Genomic DNA, 23,602 nt, shown 5'->3' with positions numbered 1-23,602 from the left:
TTTTGTCCTGGCCACAGACATAGATCCTCACCTGTCCTTGTGCTACCTTATGGCTCTTGATTAACATGTTAAAAATGTTTCAGATTGGCCTCTGAAGCTGTTTTTCTTTTATCTAATTGTTTTCATTGGCAGTGCTGAGTACAAATTCTTGGGTCTAGAGAGCCACTTAATGCGGGGGGTTGGGGGCACGTTTTCTCTTGAAGATGGAGTTTTTTCAGAGTGCTGAGATCTCATGAGTTGCCCTCACTTATTTAGGAGAAGGAATACTAATTTTCTGCTTATTAATTAAGTATCATTAATTGAGCGTTAGACTATTTACTAAATTATTTGCTCCTCTTTCAGTGTTGGCTCAAATCCACCCTTTCCTATCAAACCGCTTAGTGAATCAAAAAACCGCTTGTTGGACAGTGAATCTCAGTGGCTAGAGAATGGATCTGAAGAAGGTGTTGTCAGATCAGGTAATGCTCGTCATCTGAAAACATTGCTTTGGTTAAAATGAAAATCACCAGGTTTAATAAATGTGGAAAAATTAAAATACATTATGTGCTGTTTTAAAATACTAAAATATTTGAAACTTTTTAATAAAATATACGTGGGCCATTAGTGTTTACCGGTAGCTTTCACGGAGGCAAAGATTGAGTGAGGAAGTGTAGTGGCTGCTGCTGTGTTTTTTTCTGTTCATAATTTTGTTTTTCCTTGTTGTTACCCAGCCATGTATTTTGTCACCTCAGATGTAGAAAATCCTTTTGGCATAATATTCTGGATAATGCTTAAACAAGGTTATTCTTTGGGGTCATAGCTTTTGCTTATTTGAAAATAATTTTGAAATGCCTTGTACTCTTTGGCTGTCTTGTCTTAGTATAAAAAGAGTGCACTGAATGTATTTGAACCATGATGACTCTTAATCATTTCATGAATTGTGGTACATTATACAACAGTTGATACGATAGAAGTGGGCTTTTGAATCAGGCCTCGGTTTATAGTATAGTCTGGCCACTCACTAGCATTATAGCTTAAAACATATCTGTGGTTCTTAATAATACTAGTAATAACATTCTTCTTGCACTGTAGGAAAATGGTTTGGTACTAACTCTGGGAAATACCCTAAAACTTGAAAGCTTGCTGTCACAATTTCTGATTTGTTGTTATTGTCATTTTGGCTTTCAGCAGCATTTAAATTCTCTTAAATTAGTTTCATTAAGACCTTCATTCAGGGGACTTCCCTGGTAGCCCAGGGGTTAGGAATCCGCCTGCCAATGCAGGGGACACAGGTTCGAGCCCTGGTCCGGGAGGATCCCACATGCCACGGAGCAACGGAGCCCACGTGCTGCAGCTGCTGGGCCTGTGCTCTGGAGCCCACGAGCCACAACTACTGAGCCCGCGTGCCACAACTACTGAAGCCCATGCGCCTGGGGCCCGTGCTCTGCAACAAGAGAGGCCACTGCAGTGAGAAGCCCGTGCACCACAGCGAAGACCCAACACAGCCAAAAAATAAATAAATAAAATAAAATAAATTTTTTTAGAAAGACCTTCATTCAGGTCATTAGACCCTCAGTATAAAAGCAAGGGAAAACTCCTTTTGTGGACTTGAAATTATTGCTCCTGAACATCTTTAGAGCCAGTGGACATTTTTACAAAGATAAGCATAAAACCAGACTTTCAGATTTTAGCACTGCTTTCCTTCCTTCTGGGTTCTAACAGAAGGCAAATGGTTGGCACCAGAAGCCTATTTAGTGCTTGCATAATACCTGCTTTTACTGTAATCGTCAATTTTACCATTTAGCCAGAAACTTAATATTTCTTTTTTTGTCATATATAATTATGTGCTTACAGGGACAAATAACCATGTAACAGTGGCAATAGAAAATTGAGTACCACTTGTTCATAACTAACCAGTTGAATAAGAGCAAGGTAAGACAGTATAAAGGTAATTTCTCCAAAAATTAGTTTATTTGCATGTCATAATCTCAAAACAATTTGCAATTCAGTCTTTTTTACTCTTTCCATTATATCAGCAAAATCAGGTAGTTCAGGAGAGATTGGAAGGTAACATCTGCCTAACTCCCATTTTATGTTACCACTCCTAGCATGATCTTACTGGATATTTGTTGGTAGATTAATGAGGAAACTAATAAAAATTGTTAGGATTGGTATATGGACAACTAACCTTTTCACTGAACGGTACCTTATTAATTAGTTTAAGGAAAAAAGGTGACTTTTGCCCACTACTGAAGAAATTTGACCCAGAGAAGAGTGACTAAGATTAAAGACTGAAAAAAAGACTTAAGAGGCTCATTGATGTTATTTACTTGGTAAAAGATATAGCAGAAGAGCAGTTTACTGTAGCCAAGTACGTGGATCAGTGATGCCTTATCTGTGTGCCCAGAGGCAGTAGCCAGAGGAGGTTGATTGAAGTAGGAATAGAAGCCTTCCCGATGGACCAGTAGGAGCAGTGAGGGCAGTGCTAACACTGACACTGAACCGCAGGGATGTAGTGAACTCTCCTGCTGCGCTGCTTAAAAACAGGGAAGACAGCTATACACGTTCAAGTCAGAAGCTAAGCTCACTGGCTCAGCGGCAGCACGCACAGCTATTCGTTTTGAAAACCTACGTGTAGTGTTTCTTGGTTACCCATTGCTACCTAACAAATTATCACACACTTAGCAGCTTAAGACAACACACCTCTATTACCTCAGTCGCTCTGTTCTCCTCTGTAGTCTCACCTAGGGGACATCTGCTTCCCTGCTTGGTGTTTGTCATTAGCATTCAGTTCCTTACAAGGACCTGGAGGCCACGTCCAAGTCACAGCCAGAGCCTAAGACTCAGAGAGCGTCAGAAACAGCCCCCGGTGGTGCTCCGGGCAGGTAGAGGGCAGCAGGAGCTGCAGGCGGTGATCACGTGTCATTGGCAGCCCCACCCAGAGCGGGTCCTCAGACGGGGCTCCCGGTTGTAGGCGGAATGACGGCTGACGCTTGTGGTGGTTGAGACTCCTGAAATTCCCATAAACGTCTGATAGAAGTCTTCGCAGATTATGCCCAAGTTAACACTGAGGGAAAAGTGTAAGGATCTGCCGCTATTAAAATGCTCACTTAATGGCTTCAGGGCAAGTCAGTGATCTGTCCCTTATTTACAGCGTCTAAAAACCTTTATTACTATTAGAATATTGGTAATATTAAAGTATTTCTTTCCTTTTGTGTTGTATTAGCAGCTTTATACCTTAGCCCAAAGAACTATTTAATCTTATTTTCAGAAATATAAAATCGTTTTAATCAATAATTGTTTCTGGTTTTATAGGTTTATAAAAACATTACGGACTGAATGCTTTCAGTTTTATATGCAAGAAGATGATCAATGGAATTAAATAACTGAAGTATAAATGAAGATATATTTTTTAAAAAAGGAAACCTTTGTACAGATTGTTGGATCCACAGAAGCAGTACTCCAGAGCTGGAAGATGCCTTAATCTTAAATGAACCCATTTGTTCAACACTGACTTACAGCTACAAAAGTGACTTAATTTTACTTTGGAAATAACATTTACTCATAATAACGTATTATGATATGCTATAATATGAGCTGTCAGGTCACATGTTAACGTGGCATATGTAGTCTTTTGATACCTGAGTTACGTTATTAGAGTTGTTTCTTAGTATCCATATAAATTTTCACTCCAGAAACACAAGGTAAAAACTCGTCTTAAGTGAAGTACATCTAGGTCAGTATGGTGGCTGAAAGTGCTTGTACTGTGTAAGAAAAAGAAAATAATTGCTTTAAAAACAACTTGGTGTTTGCTAACTTATAGTTACTGTTTTATACTTTTCAACATTTTTACTAAAGATTTTTTTTATTGTTGGCTATAAAATAACACTCAGAAGGATTTAGATACCTAATCATGTAAAACGTGGAGCCTATTTGTATAATTCATTTAAGGCTTAGTTCTAAGCATTAATTAAACCATGTGCAGTGTCGTGCCCAAGGTTCAAAGAAAATTTGGCAGTATAAGAAATTTTTTTGTTTCTTTCTGCTTTCAGTATACTCATTTGTTGAACTTTCATGGGTATTTCTACAGGTAGGGAAACAAAGGTTACGTGTGCTATAGAAATACTGGACACAGTAGGATTGGGTAGAGGTGGCTAGAAGAAAAGTAAAGCGAAAGACAAGCTACAGAAAGCTGTGAAAAGTATGCTTTCAGAGTGCTGCCTGCTGCTGAGTTGACTTTCAAATTTCAATTTAGGTAATGACTGAAGTTTGCTTTGAAACTTTTTACAGTAATCCTATAATAGCTTCAACAGCAACGTAAAATACGATTTGAACTAGGGTAAAACTGTTTAGCATAACACTGCTCTCAAGAAAGAAATTCTCACTTGAGTAGTCATTCAAAACTTCCATTCTCTGAGAGGCGGATTCCACTCTTATATGCAGGATTTTAAGTCTGACTTCCTAACAGCAACCCCTTTCTGCCTAGACACTTATCCCCCTTTTCCTTTTGAAATCCAATCTAAGTGACAGGGATCGTTGCATTAATTCTAAAGAAAAATACAGTGTCCTATAGCGGAGAAACAATATACAGATGTTACTCCTCCTTTATACTTTGCTTAGTTGGCCACACACAAGCTAAAATGACTGATTGCTTCCAGTAGTGGGTGGAGATCAGTTTTAACCAGCGTCTGTAAAAACATGTTATAGTTTCCTTGTCTATAAAATGGGGTTGGGGAGAGGGGTGTTACGGATGATTTCGACTGGACGACCTTTAACATTCTTCAGTTTCTAATTTTGCACAATACCTTACTTAACATTCGTCCAACAGATATTTTCGGAGTTCCTTCTGGACGCCAAACAATATTCTAGGGGTAGCTCTATAATCTCCTAATGTAGCATAAATTTTATAGCCAACTATTCCAGGTTTATAATTTATAGGATTTGTCTAATTCCATGGGCTATATTAATATTAGATGTTAAAAGGAAGTAATTTTTTTCCCCTTTGAACTAGAGGAATGAGTTAGCTTTGAAAATAGTTTGGAATACTATAATACAGTTTCTACCTTTATTTCAACACTGTAGTCTTAATAATCTTGATTCTAGAAAACTTATGAGAGTTAAGGGATATCGATTTACCAACCAGAAACATCACTTCAGTTTGGCAGTTTGAGTACTATAAGGAAATAGTAAATGTTTAAACGTTAAGTGACTGCTTTCAGAAATGTCCTGGTACTTCTTGTGGGTATTTTTACATACAGGTCAAAGGATTTGCATGCACCTGATTAACAACTGAGGAAACTTAATTTTCCCTTTAACCTATTTGGGTGCTTTTGTGGTATTTCTTTTTCATTTCTTTCAGTATCTGTTAACATCATCTTAATAGCATTAGTAAACACCTTTTCAGGAATTTTCAGCTAAAGCCTTTTAATTTAGTTACCTTTGGTTTAATTAATTTATGGCCAACATTTGCCACGTTCTAAATATTTGGCTTCGTTTAGTTGTACATATTAATGACTGTTCGGCAAGGGCCTACAAGTGGTATGGGAATCGGGGAAAGGCTGCCTCTTTGGTATTTCTCTGGGATTGATTAGTGCTGCCAACCTTTGCAGAGAAATGGTCAAAATGAAGCCCTGTCAACATTTATTAGTACCGTCTTTGTTCCTTCAAACACTTGAACAGTTGTGATAATATTTAAGGAAAATAAAGTTGAATTTCAGGTCTTGCCATTGCCATTAAAAACAAATTAGACAGGAAACTTGGTTTTTACGTGGGTACAAACTTACTTGAATATTCAGTACCTGAGGCATCTGACCACTGTCACTGTGCCAAACCAAAGAGCAGCTACAGCTTAGTGGTCACTGAACTTGCACCGCTTACATAGTATAGTTTCATCTTTGCATATGGATGATTTTTTTAAATCCTTTTACATATTTAGTGGTTATGATCCAATGTGTCATAAGTTAATTTAACTTAGTTTAAATCAAATATGCAATGTTTACTTGAATTTGTCTATTAATAGCAGATTTTGACTGTTTGTAGCATTTTCAGATTTTCAGTCACGTGCGATTTCCCTTCAGTCATCTTTAAAGCAGATGCATCTTAAGGGCTTAGTGTTAGGATCTGCATATTTGGGGCGCTGAAAAGACAAGTGACTTACAAATGTTTTGCTTACATTTTGTTCTAGGACTAGCACTGCTATCAATGGAAAGTATTTTTAACTAATCTGTTAGAGAAATTAACCATATTTTTGCATTTCAGCCAAAATAAAGACCGTATCTCATATTCTGTAAGATACAGCTAATATGTAAATCTGAAATTCATGTGTTTCTTATGATCTGAACTATATTTTCCAACTTAAATTAAAAATGCAAGATAGATTCAGCAAGGTCCCTATTTTTCTAACGACTTCACTTTATATTATTTTGTTGAGTTGCATAAAGGAATTGTATTAAAAGCTTCAGAAAGCTGTTGAGTTTATCACATTTGTACATGATTGCAGCTTAGTCTATGCCCATTTACAGAAAAGGTGGACACTATTTTAAAGTGATCTTTAATATGTTTTTATATAAACAAATTTGAAATACAGTTTACTTTGGTTGTCTTTACATATCATGTCTCGTAATTCTTGTATTTGTTTTTCATAAGTGTAACCCTGGACCATGACTTAATGTGATCTTTGCTTTGTCTTTTGGGTGGCCTAACCTTCATTAACATTAAGGCTGAACATTTTAAAACTTGTTTTTCCAAAAATCATAATAATGATTATTAATAAATAAATAAAGTCCTGTATTTGAACAGCTGTTGTTGTTCGGGGATGACTGTTGCTTTAGTCACCTGGCAGGTGTGGCAAGGTAGTGTTGCCTTGGGAAAGCGATGGGGCTGATCCTTCGGGCAACCACGGGGACTACCTGAGTGTGACGACACTGTGGTCTACGTACGCCAGAGTACACGCAGCTTTATCAAAAAGGTTTTAATTGAGCTTTTATTAAACAATTTTCAATTGTCCCCTTCATCAAACCTAAGAACTTTCGTTCTTTGAAAGACAGTCTGTTAAAAGAATGGAAAGTCGAAGACTGGAAAACATACCTGAAAAAGGACTCATATCCAAAATACATAAATCATCCTTATTTTCAATACTGAGGTGACAACCTGATTTTTTTTTAAATAGATTATTTTGTTTGTTTGGTTTGTTTTTCGGCTGCGCCGCCTGGCTTAAAGGGTCCTAGTTCCGGGAGGAGTCCCCCAAAATAGACGGTGTCCAACTGTCCACCTTTAGGAGCAAATCTCACCAGAAACCACTATTTTTAGGAGCGCGTTTAACTGGAAAAGTAGATTTTCTCATGTCCGCGTAGGCAAGACCTGCCGGCAGAAGGTAAGCGAGCATGCACAGCAAAGCCCCCAGCAGAATCTCGCACCGAGGCCCAGATAGATGCCAGAGCGCGGTCGGCAACTTCATTGCGGCTACGCGCAGGTTGCGTTCCGCATCCCGTGTGACCCGGGCGCCGCCCGGTTCCCTCCTCAGGGCAGAGAAGCGAGACGCGCGATCCGACCGAGACACACTGCGGGCGGTGGGGAGCGTGGGCCCGGGGCCTCCGTCGCAGGCACTCGCTCGGCTTGGCCGGGGCTCCGTGGGGCTCCGGCCAGAGGCTCCCGCTCGTCGCCGCAGGACGCAGGCGGCGTGGCGCGGGTCAGGACCACTTCCCGGTGACCTTGAGGTGGCCGAGCTGATCTTCCAGCCGCCGGGGCGCGGGGAACCTGGCCGCCTGCGAAGCCTTGAGCGACTGGAAGGCGGCCAACCGGCGGGCCGCCGCGTGGCCGCGCTCCTGCTCGGCCGTGAGGAAGGGCCGGCTCAGCCAATAGTGGTTCTCCGCCTCGACCTCCAGGCGGCGGACCATGTTCTGCTTCGCCTGCGCCGACACAAACCGCGGCCGCCGGTGCTTCCCGATCCACTGCCGGCCGGGGATGCGGCCGCGGCGCAGGAGCGCGGTCAGGAACATGGCGCCTGCCGAGGGCACAGAAGCGGGAGTCGGCGGCGCGCCGGCCGCGGGGAGAAGGGAGAGGGGAGCCCCGCCGCCGCCCGCAGGCCAATCCGACCCGCGCCCCAACACTCACCAGCCGCGCCTCAGGGCCGCCCTCCGCACGCTGGCACACGACGCCGGAAGCCGGAAGCGCGCTTTTCCGAGGCACCGCCCGTCTCCTCGCGCGAAGCTTCAGCTCTCGCGAGAAGGGCCTTGCGCGAGTCGCGGAACCAATGGCGTTTCCGGCGCCGGGATTCAAACGTGAGCGGGCGCTGGGGACAAGTGCGGGGGTTCGTCCATGGATCTGATCCGGGGCTTCTGCGGGAAGCTGCGGTCTCTGGCCGTCACCCTGGACGGCGAGACGGCCCGGCTGCAGCGAGCGCTGGACGGAGAGGACAGCGGTGAGTGAGCCGCGTGAGGGACGCTGGCGCGCGCACTGGCCGACCGACAGGGGGCTGGACTGTGAGGAGCCCTCCCGGGGGAGGCGGTGGCGCCCTTCGCCCCAGGCACCCCCGGGCCCGCCCAGCGCTGCGCGCAGCCTCTGCCCCGCCAGGGACGCGGGGCGGAGAAACAGCCGCACTTAGAAACCAAAGCCCTAATCGAGCCGGCAGGCTGGGCTCGCGATGCACGCGCTCATTTACACACGACGAGCTTTCAAGTGCACGTAGTGGGGGCTTATCAAGAAAAATACGACCCAGAGAAGATGAAACGTTTCTTCTAACAGCAGCCGCTCAGCCCTGTTCTTGACATGCAGAGTGACTTTGGTCTCACCCAGATGGTCCACAGTTGCAGTGTATTTTTCCCAACAAACCGTACTGCCAAAACGAAAGCTAATACGCAGTACTGCTTTTTAAAAGATAGGTAAAGGGGGCTTCCCTGGTGGCGCAGTGGTTGAGAGTCCGCCTGCCGATGCAGGGGACACGGGTTCGTGCCCCGGTCTGGGAAGCACCCACATGCTGCGGAGCGGCTGGGCCCGTGAGCCATGGCCGCTGGGCCTGCGCGTCCGGAGCCTGTGCTCCGCAACGGGAGAGGCCGCAGCAGTGAGAGGCCCGCGTACCGCAAAATAAAATAAAATAAATAAATAAATAATAAAATATAGGTAAAGAAAAATTCTCCACCACTAACGTTTGTATTAAGAGACTGTTTGAAGTTGTTGCAAGAGTAGTGCAGATTTTGAGATTATTTTGTGCGTCGTAACTGTAATCCGCCTTAAAATATCACACCCTGTAGACGCAGACTCATTTTCCTTTAACTATATTATGAATAGTTTTCCAGCCATTTAAAAATGTTTATGCTTGTGCCTGTGAAAGCAATATATGTGCACGGCAAAAAATTTGAGGTAACGGAGAAGTAGAAAGAAGAAAATAAGTCTTTGCTATAACGTCACCGTCAGAAGACACAGCTATTAATAGTTCAGTAGCTTTTCTACCATCCTTTTAGCGTTGCCTTGTTTTGCTTGACTTTGTTTGCGTAGTTGAGATAACGCTATAAGACACAAAACTGTATTAATGGTTTTGGATATTTTAGACATAGCTGAATAGTTTTACATAAAGCTTGTGCTAATTTACCTCCTTACCAATCTATTGCCTGGTTACACACATTCTTTCTTTGCTTTTGGTTTTACAATAAAAAGTTGGAATAATTTTTTCAATTCCTGGCCCGCATGTATTACAGAAAATATGGAATTGTTATAATTACAGAAAATGAACATCCCCCAAATTCGCCTTCTATGATCACAGTTGTGAATCTCATAAAATTCACCATGTTAAAGGATACAATTCAGTGGTTTTCAGTATCTTCCCAGAGGTGTGCAACCATCATCACACTGAGTTTAGATTTTCATAACCCCCCGAAACAAACCCCGGTGACTTAACAGCCACTCCCCGGAATCTTGCTCCCATCTACTGCACTGCTTTATGCGGCCGCTAATCTACTTTCTGTCTCTCTAGATCTGCCTATTCTGGACATCTCCTATAAATGGAATTGTACAATCTGTAGTCTTTTGTGACTGACATTTCACTTAGCGAAGTATTGCAAGGTTCACCCCTGTCATGGTAGCATGGATCAGTATTTCATTGTATGGATTTAGCACATTTTGTTTATCTGTTCATCAGTTGATGAACATTTGGGTCGTTTCTATTTTGGCTATTATGACTAATAATGCTGTTGTAAACACTCGTGTGCCAACGCTTTATGTGAATGTAATGTCTTCAGTTCTCTTTGGTATGCATCTAGAAGTGGAATTGCTGGGTCATATGGTAAATCTGTGTTTAGCTTTTTGAGGAACCACCAAATTGTTTACCAAAGTGCACCACTGTACATTTCCACCAGCAATGAATGAGGGTTGCAATTTCTCCACATCCTCATCAACATTTGTTATTGTCTGTTTTTTTTTTAATAAATTTATTTATTTTATTTATTTATTTTTGGCTGTGTTGGGTCTTCGTTGCTGGGCGCGGGCTTCCTCTGGTTGCGGCAAACGGGGGTTACTCTCCATTGCGGTACACGGGCTTCTCATTGCGGTGGCTTCTCTTGTTGTCTTTTTAATTATAGTCATTCTAGTGGTATGAAGTACAATATCGTTGTGTTGTTGATTTGCATTTTCCTAATGAAAATTGGTCAACTCTTCTTTTTATACAGCAGCTTCTTACTAGTTATCCACTTTATACCTATTAGTGTGTACATGTCAATCCCAGTCTCCCAGTTCATCCCACCGCCACCACCACCCCTGCCACTTTCACCCCTTGGTGTCCATACGTTTGTTCTCTACATCTGCGTCTCTTACTTCTGCCCTGCAAACCGGTTCATCTGTACCATTTTTCTAGATTACACATATATGCGTTAATATACGATAGTTGTTTTTCTCTTTCTTACTTACTTCACTCTGTATGACAGTCTCTAGGTCCATCCACATCTCTACAAATGTGAAAATTGGTCAACTTTTAACAGGTGGAAGGAGATGGTCTTGAAAGGAGGCATGTTTTAGAAAAGAGAAATCTTTTTAAAAACTGCTTCAGGAAAAAAAAACAAAAAACAAACAAACAAAAATAAACCCTGCTTCAGGGCTTCCCTGGTGGCGCAGTGGTTGAGAGTCCGCCTGCCGATGCAGGGGACACGGGTTCGTGCCCCGGTCCGGGAGGATCCCACATGCCGCGGAGCGGCTGGGCCCGTGCGTCGGGAGCCTGTGCTCTGCCGGGGGAGAGGCCCACGTACCGCAAAAAAAAAAAAAAAAAAAAAAAAACTGCTTCCATGTTAGCTATATGACCAGTTGATTAATAAGAAAGGTGATAAAGGATGTCTTTTCAGTGCCAGGTCAATTGCACACTCATATGGAAAAAAAAGAATGGATCTTGATCCTTACCTCTTGCCATACACAAAAATCAGTTCCTGATGGATTGTAGCCCTAAATGCAGTGGTTAAGAATCCACCTGCCAATGCGGGGGACACGAGTTCAGGCCCTGGTCCCGGAAGATCCTACATGCTGTGGAGCAACTAAGCCCGTGCTCCGCAACTCCTGAGCCCGCTTGCCACAACTACTGAAGCCCGTGCGCCTAGAGCCCATGCTCTACAGCAAGAGAAGCCACTGCAATGAGAAGCCCGCACACTGCAATGAAGAGTAGCCCCTGCTCACCGCAACTAGAGAAAGCCCGCGTGCAGCAATGAAGACCCAATGCAGCCAAAAATAAATAAATTAATTAATTTAATTTAATTAATGCAAAAGTCCAAACAATAAAGCTTTTCGAAGAAAACAAAAGCATTGTCACTGGCAAAGATTTTAAAAATAGGAACCAAGGGCTTCCCTGGTGGCGCAGTGGTTGCGGGTCCGCATGCCGATGCAGGGGACACGGGTTCGTGCCCCGGTCCGAGAGGATCCCGCATGCCACGGAGCGGCTGGGTGTCACTGGCAAAGATTTTAAAAATAGGAACCAAGGGCTTCCCTGGTGGCGCAGTGGTTGCGGGTCCGCATGCCGATGCAGGGGACACGGGTTCGTGCCCCGGCCCGAGAGGATCCCGCATGCCACGGAGCGGCTGGGCCCGTGAGCCATGGCCGCTGAGCCTGCGCGTCCGGAGCCTGTTCTCCGCAACGGGGGAGGCCACAGTGGTGAGGCCCGCGTACCAAAAAAAAAAAAAAAGGAACCAAAACGTGCTGACCATAAAGGAGAAACAGCTAAGTAGGACTACATTCCCTCTTCCTTCCTCCAGTCCCTGATCTGAGTGCTGATTACGTAGGTATGTTCACTTTAAAAGTTCGTCAAACTATATGCTTATGATTTCTATACATTTCTGTATGTAATAGCTTAATAAAAATTTTAAAGAAAAGTCTTAATAAGTATCTACAAGGATTTTATAATTCTAAAAAACTATACTAAATTATATTTTCTTTCTTTTTCCTCCTTTTCCTTGTTATACTTTTTTCTTTCAATATTCATATTGAAGACTTTGAAGATTATCCAATGAGAGTTTTACATGACCTTCATTCAGAAGTCCAGACTCTAAAGGTATCAATCTTACAATATTAATTTATCATTTTTATGTGGTAATTAAAAAAAACTAAATAGACTTAGTCAAAAGTTAAATTTAAATGTACTTTCTTTCCTCATAAAAGGATGATGTCAGTATTCTTCTTGATGAAGCAAGCTTGGAAAGTCAAGAAAGCATTGGTTTCATAAAGGCAACAAAAGTACTGATGAAAAAAAATTCAATGGATATCATGAAAATAAGAGAGTTTTTCCAGAAGTATGGATATAATCCACGTGCCAAGGAAAATTCAGGTGTGAATAACTTGCATTTTATAGCATTTGTTTTAGTATTAAAGAAAGAAGGCAGCATGATTAAGACTACTATAGGCTTGGCCATTGTTTCTAGTTCTGACTCTGCCATTATGTGATAGTCCTTTGCTCATTTATTCAGCAATCACTGTGTTCTGGGTGCAGTGCTGATCAGTGGTGCAATATAAAGACAGTCCTTGCTTTCCTTTGCAAATGCTAGATGAGAACCAACACAATGCTAGATGAAAGAAGGGTACAAGATAAATCTATGTGACTTGAGGATAGTTGGTTTCTGGTCAGCTCTGCCAGTAAACAGCTGAGAGACCAACCTTAAGGCTGCTATTTCACTCTTCTCATTCTCAGTTTCTTCTTCCATAGAATGAGAGATTTTTGGCTATATAAATTCACTAAGTCCTTTTTAGTTCTAAAATTCTCATGAAGGGTAGGATAGCATGATGGTTTAGAATTTAGAGTCAAACTGCCTGAGTTCAAATCTCTAATTTCACCACTTACTATCTGTATTAATCTTTGACCAGTTACTTAACTTTGTACCTCACTTTCTCATCTATAAATGAGAGGATTTTTTTTGTTTTTTTGCCACGCTGCATGGCTTGCAGTATCTTAGTTCCCCGACCAGGAACTGAGCCCAGGACCACGGCAGTGAAAGCACTGAGTCCTAACCACTGGACCATCAGGGAAGTCCTATAAAGTAGATATGTTTAATAGTATCTACCTCTGAGGCTGTATAAGGATTAAATGAGATAAAATTTGCTTAGAACAGTACCTCGTATGCTAATCACCCATTGTTAACTATTGTTATTGTTATACCCATAACTGTGAGTAACTAATTTCAATATGATTCACTGTCTTCATTTCTATTATGAGAGTCTTTGTACATAAATAAAACATTAATTAGATTCAACAAATATGTATATATCGAGGATATATATGAAGGTATATTAAATAATCCGCATGGTATAATGGAAAGAATTCAGTTGACTTTGGTGTGGACAGGTTGACTTTGGTTACTCAGAAACTGGTTCCACCAGTTACTACAGGTGTGACCTTGGATAATTTCTCTAAATTGCTTTTCCTCACTAGTGAACTAGAGATGCTAATACCTCCCTAAGAGGTAGTAATAATGATGATAACTTTATTTTATTAAACTCATCAGTGACAGCCTTGTAATAAATTCAACAATAGGTTTTTTGGTAGTTCTTGTAACAATTCTCAAAATTAACAGAAAGCGCAATGCCAAAACAGCTCTGAATCAGCAGCTCTTCCAAGGGCCAAAAGACACGAAATCCAAGTTTATAACTATTTTTTTTTAATGGTGCATCCTTCACATTTAACATGTCGTGGCTTATCATGCACAAAAAACCAATATCCTATCCTAGTTCATTTCGGTTGGCAGTCAAAACAAGGAAAGTAATATCTTCATAGAAAAAGTGTGTACCTCTTCACCTCCTTCAATCCTTCACTTCCTTCAATCTGTAATGACTCCTAAAAAAAAAAAGTATAAGTATTTTCTTTTTAATATTTATTTATTTATTTGGCTGCATTGGTCTTAGTTGCAGCATGTGGGATCTAGCTTCCTGACCAGGGATCAAACCCAGGCCTCCTGCACTGGGAGCACAGAGTCTTAGCCACTGGACCACCAGGGAAGTCCCTTCCCGGTATTTTCTTTAAAAAGGATGCAACAAACAGGAAATTTTAGAAAATTTTATTTCCCATTTCTTTCAATAAATATGTATGATTGTTACAATTAATATTTCCCATTTAGCAACCAAATGTTATCTGTTCAAAATCATCTAAAACAAATCTCTTTATTAACTCCCTCCGAATGCTTAAACATATGGCAGCATTTAGAATCAAAAGATGTGGGTTCAGATCTTGGCTCTTTAAATTCTATCAGCTGAACGTTCTCCAAAATGTTGTTAAGTACCTTAATTTTTTAAATGAGGAAAAAATATTCAAAGATTTTTTTGTGCTTGGAGCAGTTAATATGAAAATTAAATGGAGTAAAAATTAAATATAAAAATGCCTATCCCATCGGGGATTCTAAATACATTTTAGTTTCTCTTCCTTCATCTCACCCTCTCCTCTGTCTCTTCTTTCTATCAGCCCTTTCCAATTACTGGTTAATTTTCCTTTTCTACTTCATACTACATTTCTTTAATACACATTTTATATTTGTCATTCTGCGTTTTCTTCCACCATTCCGTTCTCTACTTTATACCTTTATACCTTGCTGTCTCACTGTCTCACCGAAACCCTATCATTTGTTAAATTAGTCTCTACCCAAATCCTGACCAAATCCACTTACCTTCTTTCTAGGTATCCTCTTTCACTTTCTGTTGTCTCTCACACCAAAAACTAGTATTTTCCTTCTTGAACTCTTTCTTGGCATTGTAAGTGCTATCCTGGATCCAACCTAGCTCCACACCAAACTCATTAACCAGTGGTATACCCAGGAAATGGCAGAGGACTGTGGGAAAAAGTATAGTTGTGAGTAAAGTTATTTAGTCTGAAATGTACAGTGTAGTGGTTAAGCATATGGGGATCTGGAGTCAGATATAACCTATTAAAGATTGAGAAACTACTTGTCTCACTAATTTCTCCTCTGATTTCTCTCAACTAGGTTTTTGATACAGGTGTTCCAGACTGACTTAGGTTAAAAATTTATATTTGTGTAACAGTCTTTCCTTTTTACCTTAGGCCATCTGTAAGTTAGAAATCTAAAATAATATTATTTTACTTTGTGTTAAATCTAGATTGTAGTTAATTCCACACTGTAATTAAATGTCATTACATGATAAGATAGTTTCATAATATGTTAAGAAAGACTGGTAAATCACATTAACTGAGAAAGTAAGGAAATTACACTTTTATTTGTGAGTATTGTTTTTTCATCTTTTAACACTTTAGTTTACTCCCCTTCTCTAATGTATCACCTAGATGAGATATGGGTGGACAAGGCGGTACATGTCAGAAATTTAAAGGGACAATTGAAATAAAACCTTAGAAAATAAGGAGAGAGTCAGGACCTTTGCTGATTTGGGACATTTCAAATGGAGCTGTTTTATGTGGTTTTAGTATATGACATTTTCTAGTCTGATGTTTGACCAGAATATGACCTTGATTTTTCCTCCCAGTGGATGAGCAAGAAGTCATTGACTCTAAACCAGAGTCCAATAAACCTGAAAATCCTGACAAGCCTGATGTGAAGGGGGATTCGTCGGGTTCTGCTCTTCCAAGCAGTTCTGTTTCTGAGAAGCCTCCGCGAAGCCCACAACTTTCCGATTTTGGACTTGAGCGGTACATGATATCCCAAGTTCTGCCAAACCCTCCCCAGGCAGTAAACAATGAGAAGGAAGAGCCAAAAATTTTAACTCCATTTTCCAAACGGCCACTAGTAAAAACTCCCAAATGTGCACTAAAGATGGATGATTTTGAGTGTGTGACTCCTAAATTAGAACACTTTGGTATCTCTGAATATACTATGTGTTTAAATGAAGATTACACAATGGGACTTAAAAATGTGAAGAATAACAGGTAAGCAGCTTTCTTAAAAGGAGCATTTTATCTAACTTTCTAAATCTTTTGTATTTATTGATTTTTTTTTCCCTAGAAGAAATATGTCTCAGACAATATCTTTCCTTCAAAGATTTTCAGATACTTCATATTTCAAACTTCTCTGAATCACCAATTCCATCAGTAAAGTGTGAGCTATTAGTTTCCTCAGGTTAGAAGATACAGAAGGAATGGTAAGAGCCTGAAAACATGGTATACGGTAAGATAGAGAAGAAGGGATAAAATAAAAAAAATTATTAAAAACTTACAACTGATTTGGTATGGAGACTTGGGAAGACAAGAGGATCTTGGGTAAATCACAGATTTCTGTTTTGTTGCCTGAAGTGATGCTAGGGAACTAAAATAGGAATACCTGCAGTAGGAATACCTGCAGCTTGGGATGCAGTCAAGGTGATGAGATTCCTTACATGTTGGTTTTGAGGTGCTCTTAAGCTTAGGTATTTTAATATGAATTTGAAGCGCAGTGATGAATTCCATGCTAGACTGAAGAGATGAGGAGTGATTAGTATGGAAGTGGTAATTAATGAGTTACAATGAAAATGAAAATACCGCATATCACAGTACCACATATAAATCCATACCTTTAAGAACTGTAGTTATTAAAGAAGGAAAATAAACATTCAACTCAAAGTGTCAGAAAAAAACCCCACAATTGTGGGGAAAAGTGAAGGGAGTAAACGCTAAAGATAAAATGTCATTACAAAATATTTTCAGAAGGGTAAAACTGATATGTTGAAGAACTGGTTCTTATTTAAACATTAATGCAAATGGCAAAATTAGGAACTATGGGCTATATTTTTTTATTTTTCAAGCTATTAGAAATACTATAGGGTATAATACTGGGAAATTTAGAAAATTCAATAAATGAAAAAGTTTTGAAAACAACACAAAATTATCAAAACAGACTTGAATTAGAAAACCAGTATAGACCAAAAATCAGAGAAGAAATCCAGAAAAGTTGGGCTTCCTTGGTGGCGCAGTGGTTGAGAGTCCGCCTGCCGATGCAGGGGACACGGGTTCGTGCCCCGGTCCGGGAAGATCCCACACGCCGCGGGCCTGTGCTCCGCAACGGGAGAGGCCACAACAGTGAGAGGCTCGAGTACCACAAAAAAAAAAAAAAAAAAACCCAGAAAAGTTATCAGAGAATTAGCTCCAAAAAGCTCTGGGCACAGATGGTTTCCTGGATGAATCCTTTCATAATTTCAGAGAACATATACCTTCCATCTTACATAAAAGTTCTCTTTCTGAGAAGGAGACATATATTCTAGTTCAGATGCCAGCACCTAACCTGGGGACCTTCAGACTCACAAACGCTAGTGAAATGGATACAACCATACCCATCCTGGTTACACAGAGTTAGTGGGGTATAATGGATAAAAAATTATAAACTGCCTTAAGAATGAGATACTATGAAAATAATGATTTTTAAAAAGAACTGTCATTCTCAGGGGTCTTCAAACTATAGCCAGAGACCAAACCCAGCCTACTGCCTATTTTTTGTAAATAAAATTTTATTGGAACACACACTCAAAAAAAAGTTATTTTTCTAAAAATAGAATAAGACAGAAAACTCTGCAGTTCAGTTTGAGATTGATATACCCTTGATACAAACACAGAAAGAGCACACTAAAGGAAGCTATGGCCCAATCTAATTGTGAATATACATGTTAAAATCCCAATTAAAATACTCATAAATTGAATTCTACAGAATAGTAAAACTATAATGCATAACTTCCACGTTAAGCTTATCCCAGGAATGCAAAGATAGTTTAATATTTGGGAACTCATAAAATACACCATTTCTATGATTCAACAAGAAAAAAAAGTAGGGGACTTAACCTTGTGGTGCAGTGGTAGGAACCGTCTGCCAGTGCAGGGGACACGGGTTCGAGCACTGGTCCAGGAAGATCCCACATGCCACGGAGCAACTAAGCTCATGCACCATCACTACTGGGCCCGTGAGCCACAACTACTGAAGCCTGTGCACCTAGAGCCCATGCTCTGCAACAAGAGAAGCCACCGCAGTAGAAGCACATGCACCACAACGAAGAGTAGCCCCTGCTCGCCACAACTAGAGAAGGCCCATGCGCAGCAACAAAGACCCAATGCAGCCAAAAATAAAATTAATTAATTAAAAACTAGGATAATCTCAATAGATTATCCTATTATTATTCCTCAGTAAAGAATTTTATGAAATTTGACACCTGTTCTTCATTTAAATTGTTTGGTCAAACTCTAAGTGGAAGATACTTCATTAACATAATAAACAATATGAATATCTAACTTAATAGTGAAGCTATCTGTTACCACAATTAAACATCATTTTTTTTTAATGTCATTCTTGATGTTCTGGCCAATGTAATGAGATAGGAAACAGAAATAAGTATTACTCTGATATATTTCTAGGCCATGTTTTGTGCCTGGGCAACTCGAGGAAGTCACATCTAAAATTTCTAGAAATAATAAAAGTTCAAGAAAGAAGCTGATATATTGATAAGATATATTTTATATAGTTGTAAGATAACTATTTAAAGTAATATGCTTTCCTCTATTTTATTAATAACTAATTGGTAAATACAGGGGGGAAAATCATTCAAATTTGAAACAGAAAGGTAAAATAACTCATGCCAATTGTATGTGAAAGACCAATATGAATAAAACCATTAAATATTTCTGAGTTATATAAAGGGAAAATTAGGATGAAAAAATAGACCATATTCCTGAATAGAATGACTGAATATTATTAAGATGTTCAATCATATCAAGTTAATTTATGGATATCATACAATTACAATAAAACCTCCTTGGTATTTTTTTTAAGGTAGAAAGTGAGGGATATTTGACAGAATTATTCTAAAATTATTTGGAAGAATAAAAAGTAAGGATAACTAAAAAAATAATGAAAAATAACAGTAACGAGGGGACTTAACCTACTAGTTATTAAAATATATAAAGCTACAGTAAGTAAAGCAGTATAAAATTGTGACAGAATGGACCTATTGCAGGAACAGAATAGCCCAGAAACAGCCTCTAATTTACATAAGAACTTAATATATACTGAAGGTGTTTTTGAAGTAAAGATTATTCAGTAAATTACACTAGGACAGTTGGTTAATTGAACCATCTTCTAGTATTCAGTGATATTCTTCTTTATAACTGTATTTCAGACATCTGGGTAATTGGCTAGAACTACCTTAAGATAGCAGGATCAGTCTCTGAGTCAAAAATATGTTCTTAATCTCTATCTGTATACTGGTATAAAATTCCACTTTATGATTTTGAAGCCATGCGCTATACAATTCCTATATTTGAACTAATGAGTTGAACTCATAGCTTTCCTTTAAGTCAAAGTTTTTTTTGGTTTTTTTTGGCCACACGGCATGTGGGATCCTAGTTCCCCGACGAGGGATCGAACCTGTGCCCCTCTGCAGTGGAAGCACAGTCCCAACCACTGGACCGCCAGGGAAGTCCCTACGTTAAAGACTTTTAACCCACTTCTAAGTCAAAACTGTCAATACAAAATGGTTCTTAACCTTTTTTTGAGCCATGGATATACATTTTAAAACAAAAAAAACAATTTGTTCCATGGAACTACTGTTCCATAAAACATAACTGAATATTTGTCCAGACTTGATGATATATAGTAAGATTAAATTTTTTTCCAAAGGTTTAATATTAACTTTTTTTGACCTTATTATTTCCTTATGAATCACGCCAGTGAGGAGGCCATAGAAACAGAACCAGTGAACAACAATAATTTCTTTGCCACTCCTGGCCCCATAACCCAGCCATTGGAAAAAAATGGTAAGTGTGAAAATCAAGTTACTTCTCGGCTGTACTCTTTTCAGACTATTTTTGTACAAAAAAATGGTTCTATCACCTTAGACATTCTAACAGCCTTCTGCATCTTCTCGGTTCATAATATTGAATTATAGGAAGTGCCATTCCATTCGGGTTCAGCATGATTTCATAGAAGAGAAATATAATTTTCTGATATGTTTTTCATACTCTTCCTGATTGTATTCAGTATTTTTCAGCTTGTTTGTTTTTAACATTTTAACTTAAAACATATAAATATACATTCATTCACCAATCTTTTTTTTTTTATTTTTGCGGTACGCGGGCCTCTCGCTGTTGTGGCCTCTCCCGTTGCGGAGCACAGGCTCCGGAAACGCAGGCCCAGCGGCCATGGCTCACGGGCCCAGCCGCTCCGCGGCATCTGGGATCTTCCCGGACCGGGGCACGAACCCGTGTTCCCTGCATCGGCAGGCGGACTCTCAACCACTGCACCACCAGGGAAGCCCAGCCCTCACCAATCTTTTGATGTAGAGCCAATAATACCGTTTTTTGTTTTAGTTTACCTTCAGCCTATTGATTAGAGTTCTACATTATCTCCCTTACGTAAACCACGCCCAGAATACATCAGCTACCATTTCAAATTTTGGGTTTTTTTAATAGTACAAAAACTTAAAATCATTTTCATGTAGTGTTTTCATATTTGTCCCAGCAAACATGAAAACACTGGTTTTCACATAAAATGAAAAATCCTAGAGTTTTATGATTTCTCTGAATAATTATTTATAATCATCTGGTCTATACCAAATTTATTGGAAAATTTTTTAAAGTAACTTGTCTATAAGGTCTTTCCAAAGTTTTGGACATGTTTTCAGAAAAATTCTGTTTTTCTGCTATTTGCACTGACTTGTTACTAAATAACAAATATTGCTGGCATAAACAGGTTTGAAAAAATACAACTGGGGGCTTCCCTGGTGGTGCAGTGGTTGGGAGTCTGCCTGCCAATGCAGGGGACACGGGTTCGAGCCCTGGTCCGGGAGGATCCCACATGCCGCAGGGCAACTGGGCCCGTGTGCCACAACTGCTGAGCGGGCGCTCTGGAGCCCACGAGCTACAACTACTGGGGCCCGCGTGCCTGGAGCCCATGCTCTGCAACGGGAGAGGCCACCGCAATGAGAGGCCTGTGCACCACAGGGAGGAGTGGCCCCTGCTCGTCACAATTGGAGAGGGCCCACACGCAGCAACGAAGACCCAAAGCAGCCAAAAATAAAATAAGTTAATTTTTTTAAAAAATACAACTGACTCATAGTAAGCTGAGCTCAACTTATAAGAGCATGATTATATTGAATAGAGGCCTTTTTTTTTTAAATAGAAAGAATGAACCACTACCTCCTTCACATCATACTCAGAAATCAATTCCCAACGGACTATAAACTTTTTAGAAAATGATAAAGGAGAATATCTTTAGGCCTTCTGAAGTGGGATGGATTTTCTAAAGAATAGCTTACCAACTGAAATCCTTTAATATACCATCAGCAGTATATTTCATGGAAGGAACAGAATGCTTACGTTTACCCATTAGTAATTTGGTTAAGTGGAGGCTTGTTAATAGAGTTTCTATTGTATTTAGTTTGACCCTATTTTTATGCCACGAAAGTGTCATTATTACAGTTTTTATAGTCTCTACTTACTAAAATTTAGTAATTTGTTTACCATTGCTTCTTTTATCCCACTCATTCCTTCTGGGTTTACATTTCCCTTTTTTAGTGTCACTCATTTCCCCCCCCCATGCTATCATTTATGTTATTTACTTATTTTAAAAGTTTTATTGACGTATAGTTGATTTACAATGTCGTTGCTCATTCTTGAATGATAATTTAGCTGGATATAGACGACTAGATTGACAGCTTGTTTTTTTTGAACTTTTTTTTTTTTTTTTTTTTTTTTTTTTTTTGCGGTACGCGGGCCTCTCACTGTTGTGACCTCTCCCGTTGCGGGACACAGGCTCCGGACACGCAGGCTCAGTGGCCATGGCTCATGGGCCCAGCCACTCTGCGGCATGTGGGATCTTCCCAGACCAGGGCACGAACCCGTGTCCCCTACATCGGCAGGCGGACTCTCAAACCACTGTGCCACGAGGGAAACCCTTCTTGAACGTTTTGTTTTTTTTTTCTTGAATGTTTTAAAGAAAGTATTCCACTGTGACCTGGTATCAATTGCTGCTGGTGAGCAGAGTGCTATTGGTCTGATTAGCTTTCTTTTGTGGAAAATCTGTCTTTTTTTTCCTGTTAGTCTATAAGATTTTTATTTATTATGTTTATAATTTAGTATGATTTTTCCTTTTTTTTAACATCTTTATTGGAGTATAATTGCTTTACAATGGTGTGTTAGTTTCTGCTTTATAACAAGTCAATCAGCTATACATATACACATATCCCCATATCTCTTCCCTCTTGTGTCTACCTCACTCCCACCCCCCCATCCCACCCCTCTAGGTGGTCACAAAACACCGAGCTGATCTCCCTGTGCTATGTGGCTGCTTCCAACTATCTATCTATTTTACATTTGGTAGTGTATATATGTCCATGCTACTCTCTCACTTCGTCCCAGCTTACCCTTCCCCCTCCCCGTGTCCTCAAGTCCATTCTCTAGTAGGTCTGTGTCTTTATTCCCGTCCTGCCCCTAGGTTCTTCATGACTTTTTTTTTTTTTTTTTTTTTTTAGAATCCATATATATGTGTTAGCATACGGTATTTGTTTTTCTCTTTCTGACTTACTTTACTCTGTAGAACAGACTCTAGGTTGATCCACCTCCCTACAAATAACTCAATTTCATTTCTTCTTATGGCTGAGTAATATTCCATTGTATATATGTGCCACATCTTCTTTATCCATTCATCTGTCAGTGGACACTTAGGTTTCTTCCGTGTCCTGGCTATTGTAAACAGAGCTTCAATGAACATTGTAGTACAGGACTCTTTGAATTACGGTTTTCTCAGGGTATATATATGCCCAGTAGTGAGACTGCTGGGTTGTATGGTAGTTCTATTTTTAGTTTTTTAAGGAACCTCCATACTGTTCTCCATTGTGGCTGTATCAATTTACATTCCCACCAACAGTGCAAGAGGGTTCCCGCCTCTCCACACCCTCTCCAGCATTTACTGTTTGTAGATTTTTTTGATGATGGCCATTCTGACTGGTTTGAGATGATATCTCACTGTAGTTTTGATTTGCATTTCTCTAATGATCAATGATGTTGAGTATTCTTTCATGTGTTTGTTGGCAATCTGTATATCTTCTTTGGAGAGATGTCTATTTAGGTCTTCTGCCCATTTTTGGATTGGATTGTTTGTTTTTTTGATATTGAGCTGCATGAGCTGCTTGTAAATTTTGGAGATTAATCCTTTGTCAGTTGCTTCATTTGAAAATATTTTCTCCCATTCTGAGG

General features: G+C 39.9%; 3 protein-coding genes and 1 long non-coding RNA gene across 10 annotated transcripts in view; 2 read left to right on the top strand and 2 right to left on the bottom strand.

The window, feature by feature from the left end:
• ZDHHC20 (zinc finger DHHC-type palmitoyltransferase 20) overlaps window positions 1-7,364 on the top strand; it is a 74,389-nt gene extending 67,025 nt beyond the window's left edge. For 2 of the 4 annotated variants that reach the window (XM_024125987.3, XM_028497501.2), the window contains exons 11-13: window positions 343-458; window positions 1,834-1,911; window positions 3,295-7,364. In XM_024125987.3, coding sequence (XP_023981755.1) covers window positions 343-458; window positions 1,834-1,871 — 154 coding nt within the window. In that variant the 3' untranslated portion in view covers window positions 1,872-1,911; window positions 3,295-7,364. Of the gene's footprint in view, window positions 1-342; window positions 459-1,833; window positions 1,912-3,294 lie in introns of those variants that run through there. The other 2 variants (XM_024125989.2, XM_024125990.2) reach the window with 2 other exon arrangements.
• MRPL57 (mitochondrial ribosomal protein L57) overlaps window positions 1-8,169 on the bottom strand; it is a 44,440-nt gene extending 36,271 nt beyond the window's left edge. The window contains exons 1-2 of one of the 3 annotated variants that reach the window (XR_008619009.1): window positions 8,092-8,128; window positions 3,621-3,743 (exon numbers count right to left, since the gene is read on the bottom strand). Coding sequence is in view for 1 of the 3 variants with exons in the window: in XM_007112602.4 (XP_007112664.1) it covers window positions 7,668-7,976 (309 nt within the window). In the remaining 2 variants the exon portion in view is untranslated. Of the gene's footprint in view, window positions 1-3,620; window positions 3,744-4,108; window positions 7,982-8,091 lie in introns of those variants that run through there. The other 2 variants (XM_007112602.4, XR_008619008.1) reach the window with 2 other exon arrangements.
• A 74-nt stretch (window positions 8,170-8,243) lies between these two features.
• Window positions 8,244-23,602, top strand: part of SKA3 (spindle and kinetochore associated complex subunit 3) — a 23,019-nt gene continuing 7,660 nt past the window's right edge. Inside the window, exons 1-5 of the mRNA XM_024125986.2 lie at window positions 8,244-8,398; window positions 12,435-12,496; window positions 12,604-12,769; window positions 15,922-16,321; window positions 20,079-20,164. Of these exons, the coding sequence (XP_023981754.1) occupies window positions 8,296-8,398; window positions 12,435-12,496; window positions 12,604-12,769; window positions 15,922-16,321; window positions 20,079-20,164 (817 nt within the window). The 5' untranslated portion in view covers window positions 8,244-8,295. The remainder of the gene's footprint in view (window positions 8,399-12,434; window positions 12,497-12,603; window positions 12,770-15,921; window positions 16,322-20,078; window positions 20,165-23,602) is intronic.
• Window positions 13,464-17,378, bottom strand: LOC114487468 (uncharacterized). 2 transcript variants are annotated; one of them, XR_003682583.2, is made up of 3 exons: window positions 16,713-17,378; window positions 15,093-15,254; window positions 13,464-14,269 (listed from the first exon to the last, which is right to left on the bottom strand). It is a non-coding gene; the product is annotated as an uncharacterized lncRNA (long non-coding RNA). The 2 variants fall into 2 exon arrangements; XR_003682582.2 differs by having other exon boundaries at window positions 16,728-17,378.

This window comes from Physeter macrocephalus, chromosome 13 (genome assembly GCF_002837175.3).
Source record: "Physeter macrocephalus isolate SW-GA chromosome 13, ASM283717v5, whole genome shotgun sequence".
Lineage (NCBI taxonomy): Eukaryota > Metazoa > Chordata > Mammalia > Artiodactyla > Physeteridae > Physeter > Physeter macrocephalus.
This window is presented reverse-complemented; position numbering and strand designations above follow the sequence as displayed.